General features: G+C 51.8%; 1 protein-coding gene across 2 annotated transcripts in view; it reads right to left on the bottom strand.

Moving 5' to 3' along the window:
* Nucleotides 1-18,208, bottom strand: part of HUNK (hormonally up-regulated Neu-associated kinase) — a 42,363-nt gene extending 24,155 nt beyond the window's left edge. For both annotated transcript variants that reach the window (XM_066571838.1, XM_066571839.1), the window contains exons 1-2: nt 17,972-18,208; nt 4,612-4,904 (exon numbers count right to left, since the gene is read on the bottom strand). In XM_066571838.1, coding sequence (XP_066427935.1) covers nt 4,612-4,904; nt 17,972-18,208 — 530 coding nt within the window. The remainder of the gene's footprint in view (nt 1-4,611; nt 4,905-17,971) is intronic.
* Between the last annotated feature and the right edge of the window lie 3,987 nt (nt 18,209-22,195).

Here is a 22,195-nt window from a genome sequence, read left to right as displayed (position 1 = left end):
AGCAAGCAGCTGCACAGCAGCAGTGGCTGGCTGCTCTCTCCTGAATCTTGGTTTTAATCACAGAAAATCACTTCTTAACCATCAAATCTCAAGGCCAAGCCTTGTGCAAGAGCTGGGGAGGTTGCAGAGATTCGGGTTCATCACCATATTTATGTACCAACACACATTTCAAAGGCTTTGATATCAGAATATCATTGAGCCCAACTCTTCTGCCACTGGATTCCGTGTGGCTGCCTCTGTAAAAGAGGAATCTGGCCCATTATCCTCACTGAAATGATGTTTAGTTTGCTTGTACCAGAGCACTCCAAGGGAGAATGGCCAAAGGTGATTCTGAGATCTGAAATAAAGCAGAGCCCCAGGCTCCAAAAGGAGAGTTTGTTCTGCAGAGCAGGGTCTGTCATGAATGTTGCATCAGCAGCCAGACTGCTGGCACTTAAAATTCACAGGCTGGGAGTTACCAAAGGCAAGATGTCAAGCAGCAGGTACCAAAGGAGGGATCCTGTGGCACTCTGAGCAAACTGCAGCGTGTGGCACCCCCTAACTCTGCCCAGAACTCCAGGGTTTTCATCTCCTTCAGCTCCTGACCTGCTTCTCATCAGCACAGGGCAGTGGGAGGCAGGAATCTGCTGCCAGGGGGGCAGGAAAAGGGCAATGCAGGGAAACACCTTTGCTACCAACACAGCACTCAGTGCTTCCCTTTGACAGTAACTGCCCTGCATGGGCCTGAGCTCTGCTACAGTGCCTTTAAAAGGGTGGCTGAGAATTTCCTGTGGGATGCAGTGGCAGGCACCAAGGCTTCCACTTCATTTTCCCCGCTGTCTTGGTGCTCCCAGAGGGCTCATTGCTCATGCTGCTTGCTGACAGCACCAGGACCTGTGTAAACACCCTCTGCCAGGAGAAAGCTCCACCAGAGCCTGCCATTTGGTTCTGTTTTCCCCTGTCAGGGGGAGGAAAAGATAAATATTCCTACCTGATTCACAGCTGAGCTTGTGGCAAGCGTATTTTTAGCAGCTCTCCTGATAGAGGGAAAGCAACCCAAATGATAGCATGGGAATATAAATAGAATAGTGGCATTTTTCTTTCAGTGAGCAGCCCAGGAGCTCTGAACCCTGGGCACCCCTCAGCAAAGATGCAGCAGCTCCTGCACCCTGGAACTTGCAGGCTTCACCCACCTCAGCACATGACATATTTAGAACTTTAAAATACATCCACACAGCCAAAAATGAGTTTGGGAGTATTTTTACACCTCTAAATAAAAATGAGGCTTCTTGGAGTTCTTTAATTTCAGGCTGCTCACACATCAGTGCCTCCTAACAAAAGCATTTCCCCGAATTCTGGGTGCCTGCTCTTGTCCAAGGAGCAGTGATCTCAGTGCTTCCCTTCTCTGACTGGAATCCATGCAGCTCTCTGAGCAACACAGGCCAGTTTCATGCCACTTTCATTCCATCTGGAGTTTTTCACCCCAAGTGGGACAGGCTAGACCATCCACGCCACTCCCCAAATAACACAGACAAAACCTGAGATTTTTTTTTTTTGTTTGTTTGCAATGGAGCAAAAAGTGCCACCAAAAATCTTCCCAGGGCCCTGCCCCATTCCATGGGAAGCATTTTGGAGGGACAACCAGCAGCCCTTTCCTGGCTGGGGATGCTGCAGTTTGCTCCACACGTGGCCAAATCCAACACCCCCTCATCACCACTCACATGGCAGGGCTGGTATTTTTACCTGCTGTAAAAATAACAACAACAACAACAACAACAACAAGAGAACAGTGCCACTGCAGCCAGGCAGGGAATGAATCAGACTCCTGCACTATTTTTTCCCCTCCCTCTCTCAGTAGCTGATTGAGCAGCCTGTTTTTAGAGCTGCCACAGTCAGAGGCCCGAGATGCTGAAGGACAGCTCCTGAGGTAATTGTTAATTTTCCTCCCTCGCTTGCTCAGGGAGAATAAACCCAGATCACACCACCAGGGCTTTTCCTGCAGGCTCCCCACTCTTTGCTTGCAGGATAAGACAACTCATTGAATGGGTTAAGCCAGAGAAAATGCTGGCAGGCATGATTCTGTCAGGTTTTATCACTTTGGGCAGAATTAGACCTGCTCATTCACTGTATGGAGGCCTCCCAAGGAGTGATCTGAGAAACAGGGTGGATGCAGGAGGCTGCCTGTGGGGCAGGGATTAGCATGCACAGGGGAACTCAGCATGCACAGGGGAACTCAGCATCCACAGGGGAACTCAGCATCCACACAGGGAATTCAGGATCCACACAGGGAACTCAGCATCCACACAGGAACTCAACATCTACACAGGAACTCAGCATCTACACAGGAACTCAGCATCCACAGGGGAACTCAGGCTCTCCCTGGCCCCAAAGCCTTGCCTCCCTCTCACCACAGCAGCCTGTTGATTCCAGCCTGTGCTGAGGGAACAAGCTGTTTTTGCACAAAATGTGGGTTTGAGTCCTCTCTGCAGGAGAACAGGACCAGAGCCAAGCCTGCCAGCCCCCTGTGAGTGCCTTGGCCCCTGTGCAGAAGGTGAATTTTGCAGGGAGAGGAATTGCTGCTGCTGACCCAATCCTGCCCCTAAAACCTCAACATGTTCGTCTGTTCCTGCCTGCTTTTCCTCTGCCCATCTCAGAAACTGGATTTACAGATTTTAACAGATTTATTTCCTTTATCTCTCCTTCTGTCTAAATACTGGGTATCAGCTGATCCCTGAAAGCTGTAAAACCTCTTCCTTGTCCCTGCCTCAAGCTGTGGCCTTAATAATTGAAAGAGATCAGCAGTGTTGAGGCTGACAGAGAGCCTGGTGACTGCTCAAATATTCCTGTGACAGGGGCACCTGGAACGCAGCTGGAGGTGGGACCAGAGGCAGATATCCCTGATGGGTCCCAGGGAGCACACGGAGCCCCAAGGCAAGGGAAAAAGCAGATTTCAGAGCATGTGGAGCTGCACCCACACTGCACAGGGGTGGGTGGGCAGCTCAGCGCACAGCTGGGCACAGCTGGAGGGGCTGGCTGTGGGCAGCTACCAGAGGCAGCTCCTGAGCAGCATTTTCAGATGTCTGGCTCCTGCAGCCTGCCCACAGGAGCCAGGAGGATGGATGGGGGCCCACACAACTTGCTCAGCATCAGATGGGAACTGTGTGGGAGGCCAGACTTAACACCAGCTGGGCCAAATTTAGCAAGCAGAGCCTCCTTCTTAGCACAGCTCCCTATAAATACACCCAGGAACGGGAGAGGAGAGGTGCTGGCTCCAAAGGTCCAGCCTGCCCACCACCCTGCTGTCTCCATGGCAGCAGAGAGGAGAAAGGGACAGGCAGCCACAGGTGACATCTCCACCTGCACCCTCCCAGCCACCCTTTATGCATCATCTTCCTGCCTGCTGAGCTTCTCCCGTTCCCCCTGGGGCCCGGGTGAACTGCACAGCATCCCCCTGCCAGGAGATGCACGTCCTGCTCATGCACAGAGCTCAAGGAGAGGCTGGAAAAGGCTCAGAATTAATAGGCTGGAAGTTACCAAAGCCAACATGCCAAACAGCAGGCACCAAATGGAGAATCCTGTGGCACTCTGGGCAAACTGGATCGTGTGGCATCACCCAGCTCAGCCCAGAACACTGGAAAACTCTGCCAGGCACGGGGTGGGATTTTTGGGGTGTCCAGAGCAGGGCCAGGATGATCCCTGGGGGTCCTTCCAACCCAGCACGTCCTGTGATTCTGTGGATGAAGGTGCTAGGGAAAGGAGGTGATGCTGCACAGTGCTCTGGCTCTCTCCATCCTGTGAGGCCCTGCTGAGGTGATGGAAAAGTGCAAAGAGCAGGGAAGCAGGAGCCAGGGACTGCTGGGGATTTTTTATTTAACTTTAAGCACTGCCAGGCTTTGGGCAAACCAGCTCAGCCCCCACCCTGCTGCACTTCCACCAGTGGCACAAGGGCTTGCACAACCACCTTCTCCAAGAAATACTGAAATAATTCATTATTTCCTCCTGCTCTCCTCTTGGGGCAGAGCTTTGGGGAGTGAAAGGGCCCTGCTTTGGGACTGTACCTTCTCTTTAGTGGCACAGAACCACAGAATATCCTATAGGATATTTGTGTCACTACGGGACATGAAACAACACAATGCTGTTCTTTCTAAGGTAAAAGGTTTTTATATTTTTTTATAATTTTTTTTATTTTTATATATTTATATATATTTTATATTTAACTCTAATAGTTATAGATTTCCAAGAGTGACAGTGGATTGGAGGGTGACAGTGCCACCTCTCCAATGACACTGGACAGACCCACAGCCCATCAACTTTCTCTTCCTCCATAAAAGAATGCAAAACAGTGAGTTATTTAGAAAAAGTGTGTGAGAAAGTCCACGACAAGAATGTCAACATCAGAAGGCTTAGAAAATCTTTAAAAATCAGGGTGACAGTGCTGGGCTGGAAGGGATCCCTGAGGGCCATGGAGTCCAGCTCCTGGCTGAGGAGCTGCTGGTGCAGCCCAAGGGAAGAGCACCCAAACACCACCAGCAGCAGCACCCACAGAGCCCTCAGGAGCACAAGCAGATCTCCCAGCACACACAAACACCCTGAGGGGAGCTGAGCCCCCCTCGAGGGGCTCTCCCAGCTCACCTGTGCACCACGCCAGCCCTGTGCAGGTGCTCCACGGCCAGGATCAGCTGCCGGATGTACTTGCGCGCCTCGTGCTCCTCCAGCCTCTTCTTCTCGTAGATCTTGTGCATGAGGTTGCCGCCAGGGCACAGCTCCATGACCAGGTAGTAGCTGTTCTCAGTCTCCAGGATGTCCAGCAGCTGGGCAATGTTGGGGTGGCGGATCATCTGCTGGATCTGCCCCTCGCGCCGCAGGTTCTTGGTGACATACGTGTCCTTCTTGGCCCTCTTCTTGTCAATCACCTTCACTGCCACCTAAAGAGGGAGCAGGACGGGGGCTTGTTAGCTGGCACAGCCGTGGTTTGCTGCTCCAAGGCTGCACAAACGACCAGAGGTCGCAAGGATGTCCCCTCTCAGCTCTGCAGCACCTCAGGCACAGCTGCACAGGTCAGAGGAAGAAGAGCTGCTCTTCCACCCTTTATTTCCTCTTACAATGACTCTCCAAAACCACTGCAAGGAAATCAGGAACACAGGAGAGGGGACAATCCCACTAACCACCCACAAACGCTTGACACGCCTCAGGCTGGGCATTTATGGTGGCTGCTCGCTCAGAAAGCCTCCAGGCTGGTGTTTACAACTTTTAAGCGCTGGTTTTGGCTTTTCCTGGCTTCCAGTACACGACTGGAGATGATATCCTTTCATTACAATTTCCTTAAACTACAGTCAAGCGTTGGCTTTGCGTGATTTGCATCAAAACATCCTATGGAAAGCAAAACCATTGAGGTACCGCTCTCCTGGCACATTTCTTTTTTTCTTCCTTTTCTCTCTCCTGGGCTTGGAGGAACAGGGCAAGGGAAATGGCTTCAAACTGCCAGAGGGCAGGGTTATGTGGGATATTGGGAAGGAATTCCTGGCTGTGAGGGTGCTGAGGCCATGGCACAGGATGCTCAGACATGTGGCTGCTCCATCCCTGGAAATGTTCAGGGATGCACCTCCCCTGTGACACGAATGCCTTGGGATGGAAGGGTAAAACTGCAGGAATTTGGGTTTCCTAGTGTGGGCTGAGAGCCAGGAGCCAACAGTGCTGAGCGTGCTGTTGGCTGAGTGTGTTCCTGCCATGGCAAAATCCTCCTGACAAAGAGGTGAGGTGAGCACCATGCTCGAGCTGCCTGGGTGAGCTCAGGACCACAAACACCTGGCATTCCTGACTACTGACACCAAAGAGACATCCTTTAGCCATCAGATAAAACAGCAGGTAAATCAGAGCTGGGTTCCACCCCTTCTGAAAGGCCCAGGTGATTCACCAAGGAAACAGACTGAAATTAGTGCATTCTTTCAGCTGATGAGATGGAACTGAGCACAGAGGAGTGTTTAGACAGCAAACCACAGGAGCTACTCTGGTGAGGACAAACGGATTCACAGGTCACACAAACAGGAGATACCACACTGTACGCTGGCAGAACAACACAGCCTCTGCAAAAGTTAAATAAAAAATAAATTAAAAGCTGGCCTTTATCACAGCTGCAAGGTACAAAGCATGGGAGTGGTAGCAGTATGGAGCAGCCATCTATTATTGATGTTGGTAGGGCACCTCTAATTCACTGAGACAAAAAAGCACATTGTACAAAAAGCACATTGTACAAAAAGCACATTGTACAAAAATCACATTATACAAAAATCACGTTATACAAAAATCACATTTATACAAAAATCACATCATGAATGTCCACACGTGCTGCCCACCTGAGCTCAGCTGTGGAGGTGCAGCAACCCCCTGAACACACAACACAGAGCCAGCCATGGGAATCCTGGAGGGCTCCTCCACCACCACCAAGAATGAGCTTTCTGTGCCTTAAGGACAAACTCTTCCCCTAATTTTGATAGGCACCTTGGCAGGCACCCCAGCAACGCCAGCACACGAGCAAGGCAGTGTTGGGATTCACCCCAGCCCTGAGCCACCTTTCCCCCTTCCCTCAGGTCCAAAAGATCCCCCTGCACAGCTGACCAAGGTGGGAGCAGCAGATGTGCTCCAGAAATACCCTGTTCTAGGGATCAAACTCTGCACAGAGTTACCCCAGGGCTGACTTAGCCAAATATCCCTGATTCTGAGTTCATCCAGAGGCAGAGCAAGGATCAAATGTGCCCAGACACACCTAACACACAGAGCCTCCTGTGCAGGGTGGATGTGTGTGCATGCACCTGGAGATTTCATTCATGCAGAAGGGGGAAAGCATTTGGTGGAGAAAATCCTGTGGATGTTGGGTAATCATCAAACAAACACACTGGAGCTTTCACAGCCCACTCAAGACATGCCAGTTACTCAGCCCTGCTCTCCCAGGCTTCAAGGAGGGGCTCTTGGTCCCTGCATCATGACCAGCTCAAGTCTCCTGACTCGAGTTCCTGGCCAACACTGGCACAGAAATAAAAAAATAAATGATAAAACAAGTAATTACTCTCAATATGTAGCAACAGTGGCTCTTGACATTCTGCTTTTTGGCTAAAGCTGTGCTGTGTAAATAGATAAATGCTTTGGGTTATTCTGTGTTATGAGATACAAAGATGAGTAATAGCCCATATTTTTGGTTCCTGAGTCCTAGAATCACACTGTTGGAATGGATTACTTTTCCTGAAGGTTCTGCTGTGACACATCCTATGAGCAACTGCTGCTGCTGCTCTCCAAAACCCCTCCAGGCTGGGCTGCAGCACACGGGAGAGCAGGTGAAGGAAGGGCCAGGAGGAGCGGATGCAGGGCTCTGGAGGGGGACACGTGTCCCCAGGCAGAGAGCAGCACGGGACAGGGATGGGGACACTGCCAGCTCCTGCTCGGGGAGGGCTCCCCAGCCTCAGCCAGGGACAGCAGGGGGCTGGCTGCCACCAAACTGCACAGGAACACTCACAGCAAGGCCCCCAGGGCGAAAATAAACCTGAGAAGAAGCAGCTTCAGGGACCAAACGCTGCCTGGAGGAATCTGGGAGCCAGAGCTGCCGCCAGAGGTGACACTTGTTGCACGCCCTTTGTCAGCAGGTATGGGATGGCCACGAGGCAGGGAAGGGGTCACACTCACCCTGGGGCTCCCCCCATCCCTGTGGCCACCCAGAGGAGGCAGCAGCTCCTGTTGGGAAGCTCCCCAGAGCTGCTGCTGGGGCAGGAGGAACCTCCAGGTGCTCAGGAGTCCAAGCCATCCCCATCCCCTGCAGGCAACCCTTGGGAAAAGCCCAGCTGAGGAAGCTGAGCTCCTGCAGGGATTTGCCTGCCCGGGGCCAGTTCAGCTCATGGCCTGGATGCTCTGCAGCAGAGCTGCTCCCCTCAGTCCTCAAGGAGCCAAAATCATCAGCTGCTGAGCAGTGCCTGCAAAAACAACTGCAGCAGCACCTCCACTGCATTGACCATTATTGGCAAATAATGTTCTGACATGTTCAACCCTGCAGAGAGCAGGGGATGGCCTTGCAAAATCAGGGTGTGACATTTTGAGGGCTCTTGAAGAGCTTTCCCCACTTCCCCAGCCTCTTGGGTTGTTGCCTTCTGTGAGTTCTCAGCCCAAGAAGGAGGCAGCTCCTGCTGGCTGCTGCCAAAGGGAGCTCAGCTGAATTGGGAGGAAAAAGAATCCAGCAAGAACTGTGGGATTTGGCCAGGAGACCAACAGAGCACAGGAGAAGCAACTTCAACTATCAGAGGGACTGTTTCACTGTTGGAGGAACAACCCCTTGCCTTTTTCCTCTTTTTTTTTCCTTTTTTTTTTTTGAGAACTTGGACTCCTGCACCCAAATCCCAAACCTTTACTGTCCACTTTGACCTCAGCCAGGAGAATGAGACAAAGAGCCAGACCACGGAGATATTCTGCAGCCATCAGTACTGCAAGTCCATCTCCAGCTTTTCTTTCTTTTTGCTTTGCCCAAGGCAGCAATAAATTCAGTTTCTTTCCTCCCTTGTTCCCAGCCATAGCTGTCTGGCTTCACTTGCAGCTTGCTTTGTACTTACCACTGTTCTCACCACAAAAATCTGAGCTCCCTTTTCAAAAGCAGCTGGTGGTTTTGGGTGGCCAATTCAAATCACATTAAACAGCCCCGACTCTGAATCCTGCACAATTGCCAGCACAGTCCCAAAACCAACCCCTGCAAGGACATCTCATTTTGGGCAATCACCCAGCCAGGCACAGAACAAGTTGTTCATCACAACCAACTCCAAGGACTAGAAAATGCCAATTTCATTCTCTGGGTAGAGTTTATTCTTCTCTCTAACTGTTACCGATTGGCAAATTTTACAGCTCAGTAAAGGAATGTGGGTTTTTATACAGCAAGTTTCAGGATCTTGGGAAATAAAGCACTACAGAAAAGGGTGTTCCAGCATTTGCTCTAATTGTAGTAAAATCAGCAATCAGAAAAGGTGGGGAGGAGTCACTGGGATGTTTCCTTTTTTCCCGACAAAGCCAAGAGTTTGGGGTGTAGCCATGCACAACCCCAGGATAAATGTCTGAGCAGGCAGGAGGCCACTGGCTCTGCCTCGGGCCAGAGGCAGCCAGGAAAGCTGGAAATCAGCCCCTGAAGAGACAGAAACTCCTCCAGACACGAGAGGAGCTCAGAGTACATTCACTCATGTACTTGGAGCACATTCGCTCATGTACTTGGGGTTCCTGCTAGCCTGGAGGGAAAGGATCTGATTGCCAGGGGGTAAAAACAGCACCCCACCAATTCCCTACAGCCCAAACACGACAGAAAGGGCTAGAGAGGGACTCAGGAGGACTTTAGATAAGCAAATGAACCTAAAGCCTCTTGGTGGCACAGCCAACTTAAACATAATCCCCAAAAGCATAAGCAGGATGTATTTGGTGAGTAAGAAAAGGTATTAATTACACCTGTCCAGGGCACTGGGGACTATTCTTAGATTGCTCTATCCAGTAATTAAAAAAAATATGCTGAAGTTTTGGAAAGAGTTCTGAGAAGAGCTTCAGAACAGTGTGAGGTCCAAGAACTGTTTGTTGTATTAACTGACATGATAAAACATTTCATTAAGAGAATGCTGAGCACTGACTCCATGGTTTCCTGCAAGCACCTGCATGGGGGAAAGATTTCTGATAAGAGAAAGCTCTGGAATAAAATGAAAATTCACACCCCAAGAGGTAAATTGGGCAAACTCAGGCTACTCCTCTTCAACATGTCTGTTACATCATATTTATGGGGAGCTTTGTGCCATGCTCCACAGGCAACTGTGATTATCCTTCCCTGGAGCTCTGCTCTGCCGTTTCCATAGAGCCAGCTGCCCTTTCCCTCCCATCTCATTGTTCAAACAGGGACAGACAGACAGACACATCCTGACCTCTCAGCATCCCTGGCACCTGGAACAGCCAGGCTTTCCCACCTCAGGGACCAGCAGGAGATGCTTTGGAGGCAAGCGGGCTGACACCATGCCCCTACCCAGCCACTCTGAAAAGAAACCTCCATAAAACACATTTCTCCTTGGTTCTACATGCCCAAAGCACATTTCTCCTTGGTTCTGCATGCCCAAAGCAGCAGCATTTGCAGCAGGCACAGATGCCAGACGCTGCCTGGGGAGCAGGAGCACAGCACAGCCCCCATCCATGGGAAGGAACCTGATTTATGGTTTACCTTGAGGGGGGTCACAGAGGGGATCTGTCTGGCCTTTGGCAGAAAGAAATCACTCCCAGCAACCTCTCAGTGCTCCCTGGGTCAGCTAAGCAATGGGGCAGCCACTTAATGTGAGGGAGAGCTGCACAATTTTACCTCCCTGGCCTCTCAGGATATCTGCACAAGTCAGGAGAGATTATGCAGAGGCTGATGGAAGTGCTGGTGGCAGAAAGCCAGGCACAGGCATCCACGAGGATGCACTCAGAGGTTCCCAGAGAAATCCTTGCAGATCCCTGTCAAAAGCAGCCCCCGGGCCGGGGACATTTCCTGCAAGGAGCAGTCTTGTCTCTGAGTGCCTGCCACAGATGGCTCTGCCTTGCTAAAATTGAGCACTGCTGTCCAAAATCTCCCTGGTTTCTCAGAAAAGGGCTTTTTGACCCCCCACTCCTGACATGGCAAAACCCTGGAGGAAAGCTCTAAACTCCAGGTGGGAGCAGCTATCAGGGAAAACTTTCCTCAGGGAAAATGAGCCATAAATCACCCTCCTGACTCCAGCAGCCAGCATCTTCCCATCTCCCATCTTCTTGTGAGATGTGTTTCCCATTAAACAGCCCCTGTTTCACATTTTAGAACTGGAGTTAAAGAAGGCCCTGATTTAGTGCCAGTTCAGCTCTTTGGCTTTAGGGAAGAGAAAAGCCCAACCAGCCCATCCCTGTGAGCCACTGCTCTAGAGGCCCAGGTAAAACCCTCCTTTGTAGTGATTTAAAACACAGCAGATAAAACATTTACAACTGTCAGGAGCCAGGAAAAAAGTGTCTCCAGTAAAGATGTTCTAGATAAATAATACACTCTCTCCCTCAGCTCTGTGGACATTATTCACAGAAAACGAATTTATTCTCCGAAAGAAAATGTTTCCATGACAATCTTCCACAACAGACAGAGAGCAAAGGAACTTTATTTTATATAACTTGGCTTTTTTTAGTTCTCTTTGTTGCAGTGGTTTTCCTCACTGTGCCTCTGATCTCACATGGCAAACGAGAAGCACCACGGGTGTAGCACCAAAGGTGCTGAGCCCAGAGCAAACACTGACAGAAAAGGAGATTTTGCTCAGATTTTGTTCATCTTTCCCAGGTGGTTTCCCTGGGGGAATGTGGTGGCTCCTTTCCATGAGGGTGAGGTTTGATCTTGCTCTCTGCCAGCGCTGCCAGAGCCCAGATCAGAGCTCAGGGACCAGCAGGAGATGCCCAGTGTGTCAGTGCCCCTGCCCAGCCACTCTGAAAGGAAACCTCCATAAAACACATTTCTCCTTGGTTCTGCATGTCCAAAGCAGCAGCACCTGTACCCCACAGCGCCAGGTGAGCAGCAGCTCTGCCATGCCCCAATTCACCTGAAACCTTTTCTAGGTTTCAGTTTGCTTTTTTTAATTCATCACTGTCAGCACTGAAAGGAATGCAAGCTCCTTCATTATTTCTTCTACTGTTCACTCTTTTCGTAGTGCATTATACTGGTGAAGGAACTCCTGCAGATCCTCGTGGCATTTGAAATATCCAGAAACAAGGGTTGCATCCTTGTGCTGCTCATCCATAACCTCCCCTTTCCCAGCTCCTGGATGCAAGGAGCTGCAGCAGGTCAGAGGAGAAAACCACAAACCTTGCAGGAGCAAACACGGGGATCCAGATGTGAGCATCACCCGGGGTCAGCTCAACCCAAACCGCCCCATCCTGCCAGGATAACAAAAAAAAGGCAGCACATTGCTGACAGGAGGCATCCTCAGAAGTGCTGAATGCAAACCTGAGAGCAGATTATCTCAAGAGGATAAGGAACTGCCACATTCAGTGCACCCATTCAGCTGGCTGCAGAACACGAGCTGCCTAATGGGAAACACGAAGTGAATCTTCCTGCAAGTCAGACTGAACTGCAGGAATGAACCCAGCTCATTCCTGCTCACACAGGACAGGGACAGAGGGAAGAGCAGGGCTTTACACCCAATTTTCACCTGGTTGTTTTCCAGATTTCAGACATCGGCTTCACTCTGCTTTCTGCTGCAGCTCCCGCAAGCTCCATAACACCTTGGAGGGAACAGCACAGTGACACATCAGCCTGGTCCTGCTCCCAGCAAGCACAATTCTGCTCTCCAAAATGTTTCCTGGAGGGCTGCACGCTAACAGAAGTGTGCACGGAGCAGCTTCAGCACAAATTGTGACACCAAAAAAAGAAAAGCTGTGAAAGCAAACACCTAGAAGGAAGAAAATGTCAAAAATGCAGGCTGCAGAAACAGCCTGGTTTTGTTTCCTCGGTGCATGTAATTAAGAGTGGCACATCCAGCCAGGTGCAACAGTTGGCAGCTGGTTAATGAAGGGGAGCAGATCCTGGAAAAAGATTCACAGTCAGGGCTTTTCAAAATAAGCTTTTTTAAAAAAAAAAATAAAATTGGATGGAGATAAAATCTGAAAATATGTTGAGGAACAGGTAAAGATAAAATGACTAACTAAATGTGAGAGAACAAACCCATCCAGGAAACTGATATGCAAGTATCACTGGAGGAGGAAGAAGAAAATAAATAGCAGATCAAATTTCAAACCACAATCCTGCAGCTTTACCCTCTGATGCCCTGACAGCAGTGAAGGTCTCACAGCTCTACCAGCAAGCTCACAATGCCTGGGAGGGAGGAACAAGGAAAAGGCTGGGCTGAAAGACCTGCGAACAGCCTAGAAAATCAACTTTTGTCTGCAGCGAGGCAGCCTGCTGGCCCTGATGTGGTTGGCAGGGTGGTTTGAAAGTGACACCACAAGGCCCCCAAAGCTCAGGAAGGGTAAAGATCCTAGAGCTGTGCATGGGGATGTACCCAAAAGCCACCAAGCCTCCATTCCCTGCAACCTGTGGTGAAACAGGCAGGGAAAGGCGTGAATTTACTCCTGGCAAAATTAACTCTGGCACAAAGGGGCATTTCCAGGTCTCTGCAGGGACCCACCCCTGCACCTCATGGGGAGGAGGCTCAAACATGCCTTTTTTTTGTGTTTTTTCTCTGCCTCTTTAATAAAGAAATGCATTCTGAACGTGAACTCTTCTGTGAAAAGGCCACTTTTAATATTAATTGCTTTGCCTCCATAGCAAAACTGGTAAATTGTATTTTTAGCCACTGCTTCCCACTGTTGCTGAAAGGCTCTTGACTAAGTGTAACTAAAAACGTACCTTGTTCCAGCTCAACAATAGCACTGAGGGAAATTATAAACAAAGTTTTCCCTGGATGAGAAAGCAAATGAGTCAATTTGCCTCTGTGACTTTTTTTTTTCTTTTTTTTTTTTTTTTTGGGTAGTGCCGAAGATTACACTGAGAAGCAGTTAAATAAAATCTTGGATCAGGTTTGTTTGCAGGAACAATGGATTGTCAGTATGCTGTCACTCCACAGTGCTGTACAGAGTTATTGGGGTCTGCAGCTGATAACAGGACAGATAACACAGAGTGTGATAACAGAGCCTCACATCACTGCACCACAGTGATGGCCACGCACTCTCAGCTCCCTAAGAATGCAAAAAAATAAGTGAATTTTTATTAAATACATAAAAATAAGTGAATTTTTATTAAATACACCTCTTTTTATAAAGATATCTGTCTTTATAAAGGAGAGATCTCTGCTTTGCCTGATCCCCATCACCCAGAGAACGACTTGGAACAATCCAAGGGTGTGCTGTGCACAGGCTCCCAAAGTCACCCAGACACAGCTCACTCACAGCTGAAAGCCAAACTGGCTTGCTCTTGACAGAGGAGCTGTGTTTGCTCAGGATTAGCACTACAGACTGCCTGAGCTGAGCTGACAAATCAAACCCTTTACCCCAAAATGTCAGGGTACAGCTGCGATGCTTCATCCCAAAGCCACGGCAGGAATAACCTGCCCAACATCCTCCTGCTCCTAATTGCACCAAGGGCTTTTCCAAGCCCAGAAAACAACAACATGCAAAAAAAAATTAAAATTAAAAAAAAATAAAAATAACATTGTGGCAGCACGGTGAGAGGAGTGGGTTGGAGCCCAGCAATAAAAACCTGGCAAGGGAAGGTTTAAAGCCTCACCTCAGCTCACCCTGCCCATCTGGCAGGAGCTGCTGAGCCCCATCCCACACAGGTCAGCCCCAGGGCACCACCTCCAGCTGCCCTGCTGAAGGAGCCTGGCCCCCAGAATGTGCCATCCCATCCTCCTGGGGACCTTGGCAGATCCCAGAAATGCCAGGCTGAGGTAATGGCAGATTTCTGGCACTGCCTCCAGCCTGTACAATGCCTTCAGTCAGGGCCAGGGATCCCAGCCTGCCTGGGGGCTCATTAATCCAGGGATTTCATCCCCAAACACTCCATTTTCTGAGACATTAACTCCTCCAGAGTTGCTAAAGTCTGCTGCAAATCCAAACCTGTTGGGGCCCCCCCGAATGAAGTGTGACATTTCAGTGACCCTAAGGGCTCAGGCTCTGCCAGAACAGCTCCAGACAGCAGGGCCAAGACTCTGCTTTAGGGCAATCCTACAGGATTTAGGCTCAGCACGAGCAAGACTCTGCTTTACACTTATTTTAGGGCAGTCCTACTGAATTTAGGCAGTGCCCTTGGCTCAGCACAAGCCAGACTCTGCTTTAGGGCAATCCTATAGAATTTAGGCTCAGCACGAGCAAGACTCTGCTTTACACTTATTTTAGGGCAATCCTATTGAATTTAGGCAGTGCCCTTGGCTCAGCACAAGCAAGATTCTGCTTTAGGACAATCCTACTGGATTTAGGCAATGCCCTCAGCTCAACAATGGTTTTACAGACAAAAATCTACGCCAGGCCATGGAAGTGGGGACAGCACCAAGCCCCTAAGGAGTGACCTTCCCCTCTGAGGAGGAGCAAGGTGGGAATGGGAGCAGGAACAGAAGAGCCTGGCGGAGAGCAGGGATGCTGCAGGTCACTGGAGGATGCTCTGGTGGAGGTGCTCGAGGAGTGGCTGATCTGCACAGCCAGGAGCAGAGCTCTGTCCCCACAGAGCCTCCTCCCAGGAGCAGCTGCCCACAGGCCATCCCTGTGCCCATGGTCCCACCACGCACACCCCTGCCAGGCAAGGAAGGAGCTCAGGTGAGCAGATGGTGGGCAGAGCCAATTTGGGCACATCTCAGCTCCTCTGAGCAGGGGCCACACCAGACAATGTGCCCAGGAGAGCTGAGGCTCCACCAGGGTGAAATCCTCAGTGGGATGGGAAGCACCCACCCCTGGGCTGAGAGGGAGGAACCTCGCTCAGAGGTTGAAGCAAACAATTAATAACTCTTCTCTCCCACCCATTAACTTGAGTTTATCCACAGTTAGCTGGACTTGGGAAGGTGAACATTGAGTCACTCAGTTTGGAAGCGTGTGACTGGTCCTGAGCCAGTGCCAGAGTGCAGGATCAGGACAGACGGAGCCGGGATGTCACCCTGCCTGTCCCAGGGATGGACAGGGCTCAGCAGGACAGACAGAGCTCAGAGGTCACCCTGCCTGTCCCAGGGATGGACAGGAAGGAAGGAAGGAAGGAAGGAAGGGTGACTCTGGAGTTTCTGCTTGTCACTTTGTCACAGTGTGTGTTATTTGAGACACCGAGGGAGAAGAAAACCCCGAATCAAGCAGCAGACCTGGGAGCTGAGACAGAGGTGGGTGTGGTGGCTCTTTTTTATTTTTTTCCCCTCTTAACAGACTGAGATAAATGTAGCAAGCCCAAAACGTGGAGGTGGGGAGGACGTGTGTGTGCATGTGCCTTTTATCGACTGCAGGATCATTGGATGTTTCTGTTACCAAGGAGAAGCACACGCTTGGTAACAGAGCAGAGCAACATTTATTTATTTTATTTTTTTATGCATTCCTACATGATAATATTCACAAACCTTATCATTTTTTCACACGATGAGACTCTCAGAGCCCCGTATTAAGTTTCTCTCCGTGACAAATTTACCGGAATGAGGAAATCACTGCCCGGGAGTGCAGGAATGCCATCACCCCCAGCGGCACCTTCCCGGGGCTGCTGGAGCAGGAGGGAATGACACCAAAAGGAGGGAATGACACCAAAAGGAGGGAATGACACCAACACAGCCCCAGCCCCCTGCTCTGGCAGGGAACCCTCTGTGAGGGTCGCACGAGAGGCAGAATCCCAGAGCTCGCAGAATCCCAGAGTCACTGAGGCTGGAAAAGCCGTCTGAGATCACCCAGTCCAGGCTGTGCCCCATTCCCATTCCTTGTCCCCAGCCCAGAGTGCTGAATGTCACCCCCAGTCCTTCCTCGGACACCTCCAGGGATGGAGACTCCAAACCTCCCTGGGCAGCCCCTGACAGTGTTTAAAACCCTTTTCCACGAGGAAATTCCTGCTGATGTCCAACCTGAGGCCGTTCCCTCTCCTCCTGTCCCCGTTCCCTCTCCGGCTGTCCCCTCCTGTCAGGAGCTGTGCAGAGCCACAAGGTCCCCCCTGAGCCTCCTTTTCTCCAGGCTGAGCCCCTTCCCAGCTCCCTCAGCCTCTCCTGGGGCTCCAGGCCCCTTCCCAGCTCCCCCGGGCTCTCTCTCCTCCCAGCACTCAGAAGTTGTGTGGATCAACAAGAGCAGCACAACTCTCTGCTGGGGGCTCCGGGGGCTCGTCCTTGCTGCGCTCACTGCCCTGCCCGGCCCCTGATAACGCCGTCACCCGTTCTACTGATGGGTAAGAGCCTCTGCCGAAGCGCTCCGGATAAAAACCAAAAATAGCAGAGCCCCTGCACGGACTTTGCCAAAAAACAGCACCCTGGGGAAGAACCATCCGGGCTGCATCTCCACCATCGAACACATCGCATCCGCCGTGTGCTCCGCCAACAACTCGAGACTGTGCCCCCTCCCAGGGCCAGGTGCGCGACAAGCACCTGTGCGTGCCCGCATGCCACATGTCGCGACAGGACGGCTCCGCAGCGACACAAAGTGTCACCAAAAACCCCGCTTTTCTCGCCAGGAAAAGCGAGCGAACAAACCCGGGGGAAGATGTTAAAATGAAAGGGGGACAAAAGAGAGGTCACGGCAGCCGAAGTAGTGCGGGAGGAAGGCAGGACTGCCCCGCGGGAGCCCGGCGGAGCCGCGGGAAGGCGGGCACGGCTGGAGCCGGGGGGGATCCTCCGTCCTCCCGGGGGCTCCTCCGTCCTCCCGGGGGCTCCTTTATCCTCCTAGGGGGCTGCTCCGTCCTCCCGGAGGCTGCTCCGTCCTACCGGGGGCTACTCCATCTTCCCGGGCGGCGACTCCCTCCTGCCGGAGGAGCTCCACGATCCTTCCCGGGGGCTCCTCCATTCTCCGGGGGCTACTCCGTCCTCCCCTGCGCCTACTCTATCCTCCCGGGGGCTACTCCATCCTGCCGGAGGAGCTCCTCCTTTCTCCCGGGGAGCTACTCCTTTCTCCCGGGGAGCTACTCCATCCTCCCGGGGGCTCCTCCATCTCACAGGGAACTCTTCCATCCTGCCGGGGGGCTCCTCCATCCTGCCGGAGGAGCTCCACGATCCTCGCCGGGGGCTCCTCCATCCTCCGGGGGGCTATTCCATCCTCCCCGGCGGCTCCCCCATCTCAGGGGGGCTCCTCCATCTCGGAGGGAACTCTTTCCATCTCATGGGGGGCTCCTCCATCCTGCCGGAGGAGCTCCACGATCCTCGCCAGGGGCTCCTTCATCCAGCCGGAGGAGCCCCTCCATTCTCCCGGAGACTCACCCTCCCGGCCGGCAGGGATTGAGCACAGCCCGCTCCCCGGCCAGCCCCGTTCTCCCGCCGTTCTCCCCCGTTTTGCCCCGTTTCACCCCCGGAGGCGGCGGTACCTTCTCTCCGGTGACCACATGCAGCCCCTCGCGGACCTTGGCGAAGGATCCCTCTCCCAGCTTCCTGCCGATCAGGTAGTTGCCGACCCTCTTGGTGTGCTGGAAGTCTCGGAGGCGCTCCCGGGGCGCGGCGGCTCCGAGCCAGGCTGCCAGCAAGGACCCGCCGTCCGCCGCCGCCCGCCGCGCCTCCGCGCCCGCCGCCTCGCCCAGGAGCCCATCGCCCGCCGCCGCCGGCATGCCCGGCCCTGCCCTGCCCGGCCCGGCTCGGCCCGGCCCGCCTCGCTGTCCCCGGGGCGCTCAGCGAAGTTCCTGCGGCGGGGCGAGCCGAGGGTGGCCGCGCTGCCGCCCCTCCCGAGCCTCCTCCCCGCTCCGGCAGCGGCCAGGGGGCGGAGGGATGGAGGGAGGGAGGGATGGAGGCAGGGATGGAGGCAGGGAGGGAGGCAGGGCCAGCTCAGTTCGAATTTGCCGTAATTCAATCCGCTCGCAGGCGGCGGTAGCGGCCGCGGTGCAGAGCCGGGGTTTGCACAGCCCCGCTGCTCCCCGGCATCCCAGCGCATCCCCGTGCCGGGAATGAACCGGACAGCCCCGCCGCTCCCCCGGCATCCCAGCGCATCCCTGTGCCGGGAATGAACCGGACAGCGCTGCTGCTCCTCCGGCATCCCAGCGCATCCCTGTGCCGGGAATGAACCGGACAGCCCCGCTGCTCCCCGGCATCCCAGCGCATCCCCGTGCCGGGAATGAACCGGACAGCCCCGCTGCTCCCCGGCATCCCAGCGCATCCCCGTGCCGGGAATGAACCGGACAGCCCCGCTGCTCCCCGGCATCCCAGCGCATCCCCGTGCCGGGAATGAACCGGACAGCCCCGCTGCTCCCCGGCATCCCAGCGCATCCCCGTGCCGGGAATGAACCGGACAGCGCTGCTGCTCCCCGGCATCCCAGCGCATCCCTGTGCCGGGAATGAACCGGACAGCCCCGCTGCTCCCCGGCATCCCAGCGCATCCCTGTGCCGGGAATGAACCGGACAGCCCCGCTGCTTCCCCACATCCCAGCGCATCCCCGTGCCGGGAATGAACCGGACAGCGCTGCCCTCCCGGCATCCCAGCGCATCCCTGTGCCGGGAATGAACCGGACAGCCCCGCTGCTCCCCGGCATCCCAGCGCATCCCTGTGCCGGGAATGAACCGGACAGCCCCGCTGCTCCCCGGCATCCCAGCGCATCCCTGTGCCCTGTGTTGATTCATTGAATGGCTCACGAGGGTTTTAACCTCCAAGCCATCTTTAGTTGTGTTAGCCAGGAAGCCGCGAGGAGCCCCTATTTAGCATAATCCACATTTTTAAGTTTTGCTTATGTGCCTGTGTTTGGGAATACTTGGAAACGTGAAAGGAACCACGTACACCCCAACAGATGTGAGCTGTGTCAGCAAAACCTCCTGTTGGGGGGCAGCTGTACCTGGCAGCAGCCGACCTAGGGCTCCCCCATCCCATCCCATCCCATCCCATCCCATCCCATCCCATCCCATCCCATCCCATCCCATCCCATCCCATCTCCTGCTCCCATCAGTGAACAAACATCTCCCTGCTTTTTAGGCTCTTCTTTGACTCTTTAAAAAGGTAACTCTGATTTTGCATCTCACTGCTGTCCGTTTAACGTGGATTTTTGTCTCCACTGACCACATTCCATCTGAATCTCTCATTGACCTCTCCAAAATGCGTTCCCGGTGGCTAAATACATTCTCAGGGCTGGAAACCCTGGAGCTGGCTCCACACCACCATGCTCCACTGAAATACATGTCTCCAGATGAAATTTCAAACAAAACAGAAACCCAGCACCGTCCCAGTAGGCAGAAACTGGAGAAGGGAAAGCTTCAAAGCCCATAAATAATAATTTGGGTTGAAAATCTCCTCTCATTGCATGTACTGGGTGCATTTACAAGCATCACAGCACCTGGCCACCCAAAACAGGAGTCTGAACGTCCTCTGACCTATCCCAGGAGTGGTTTGGTGCCTTGTGGGGAGGTGGAGGATACATTTGAAGGGACACTTCACCACCTGAGCTGATGGCAGCTGGGCTGAACTTTGGCAGGACACATCCAGGAGAGAGCTTCACTGACGCTTCCTCCATAGAATCTGGAGTGGGAAGGCACCAGAATTGTCCCTATGTTTGCAGGGAAGGTGACCGAGTGCTCGCACAGGTGAGGCAGGGTGGTTCCCCGGCCAGCCTGGCTCTGTGTCACGGCTCCTCTGGTCAGCATGACAAATGTGAGGGGTTTAACAACATTCCTCTGTGGGAACAAAGGGGGAAAAGGGGAAAAAAAGGGGTTTAAAAAGCTGTGCTGCCGACAGTTACACTGGGAGAATGGAAAGTACAGCTTGGGAAGAGCCTGCATCCTGCCTTATTTAAAGATATGGCTGAGCTAAGAGGGTCTGGAGCCAGACTCTTTCCCTGCCTAAAGGAATATCCCTTCAGAGGAAGGCAGGCAGAGCTGGCTGCCTTTGTTTGGGCTAACAGAAACGTGGTCTGGCCACTTGGAGGATCAGACAGATGTTAATGGTGTGTTTTGCAGTCAAACACCCGAAAATCAGCCCCTTTCAAAAATAAAACTGGTGAGAAATGTCCATTGCAGCGAACAGGAGGAGAGCTCTGAAAGAAGCCAGTGATTTTTTTTTTAATTGCCTCAACTCCAGGACTTAATGAGTTGCCAGTATCCCTTTACCAGGCCTTCTCACCATTCCCATCCTGTCCAGCTGTGCCCATCAGGGTGCAGTCTGGATGAAAAGGGGATCAAAGGCTGCATTCATTGCTGTCCGGGCTCTAATTTAAATTTAACTCCAGCGTGCTTTATTTTGAGCTGCAGACTTTCTAGGTAATGACATTTTCTGATTAACTGTTGAAATTACTAATGAATTAAAGGCAGCAGTCTGTCCTCGGGTTGCAAAAGCTGTAATAACAAGCTGCTAAAAATAATACAGAGCTTGATTTATACCCACAAAAGCAGAGAAATCCAGAGTTACCCTGAGAGCATTGTCCTTTGCCATCTCCAGCCTTTTAAAGCACTGCAGAAAAATGGGTTTTTGGGGGTTTTACAGCCACAGGGGAGGGTGAAGCCCCTGGGCCCAATCCCCAGTGTCTGCCTGGGCTGGATCCTTACTGGGAGCTTCATCTGTTTTCAGAGCAAGCACAAAACCTTCTATGAGGCCTTGCTACTGCTAGCACTGTCACTCTCTTCAACCTGAAAATCTCAAGGAATTTCCCCCTTTTCTACACCAAATAAATTAACTAAATAAAAAAAAAAAAAAACAACTCCCTAACAAAAGCTTCCTCGAAGTAAAGATCTTATTTATGTTTAAATTGTGAAAAGACAGACTGGAAGCCAGCATCTGTTTCAGCTGTTCCTTTTATATGGAAGGTGCCTGGCTACTGCTAGGATAGTGACACTGGGTTGGTTTTTTTTTTTTTTAATGTTTGTGTTCTTTTTGAGCTATTCTTTTCTACTGACTACATTTGCTGATGTAGAAACTCTTAGAATACGAGTTCTGAAATCGTCCACCACGGTTATACGCAAAAACCAAATTTTCCAAAGTCTGATACAGGAGTTGGATGTATGTGTTTTTTTTCTGATAAATCACAATTAATCTGAGTTAGTGCTGGGTGATAACATAATGAGGATATTGACATTGGGTATAATACTCCATTGATCAGCTTACTTTCAGAATTTTGTGTTGTTTAAACAGCTTGAATTCCAGTCCTTGTAGTTATGATGTTCTTACAAAGAAAATCACATATTTTTGCATGTGTCTAACACTACTACCACCACCACAGTGTCAGAACAGCTCTTCAGTGCTCTACAAATGGGCAGAGTTGACAAATTCGAAATTGTGCTGCGGGAGGGCACCGAGTACATCTGTCCTGGTCATTTTAAAGGTGGTAATTCAACATTTCCCTGCCACATCAGCAGCCTGTGGCTAACTGCTGACTGCAGCCAGGGCACAGAGATAGCCTGACTTAGTGCTGATAGGCTGAAAAAGGAGAAAGTCAATGTTATTGCTTATCCTTTCCTGGGTGTCTCATCCTGCTTTAAAATAATTGGGGCTTTTTGCAGGGCTTGGGTTGAGGTTTTTGGGGGGGGTTTGTTTTGACAGCTGTTTAATTTTGTAATATTTGGGGTTCAGATATAAAAGAGTTTAAATTAATTTAAAGGAGATTTTTTTTTTTTTGAAGTGAGAA

The sequence above is a fragment of the Molothrus aeneus genome, chromosome 2 (assembly GCF_037042795.1).
Source record: "Molothrus aeneus isolate 106 chromosome 2, BPBGC_Maene_1.0, whole genome shotgun sequence".
NCBI lineage: Eukaryota > Metazoa > Chordata > Aves > Passeriformes > Icteridae > Molothrus > Molothrus aeneus.
This window is presented reverse-complemented; position numbering and strand designations above follow the sequence as displayed.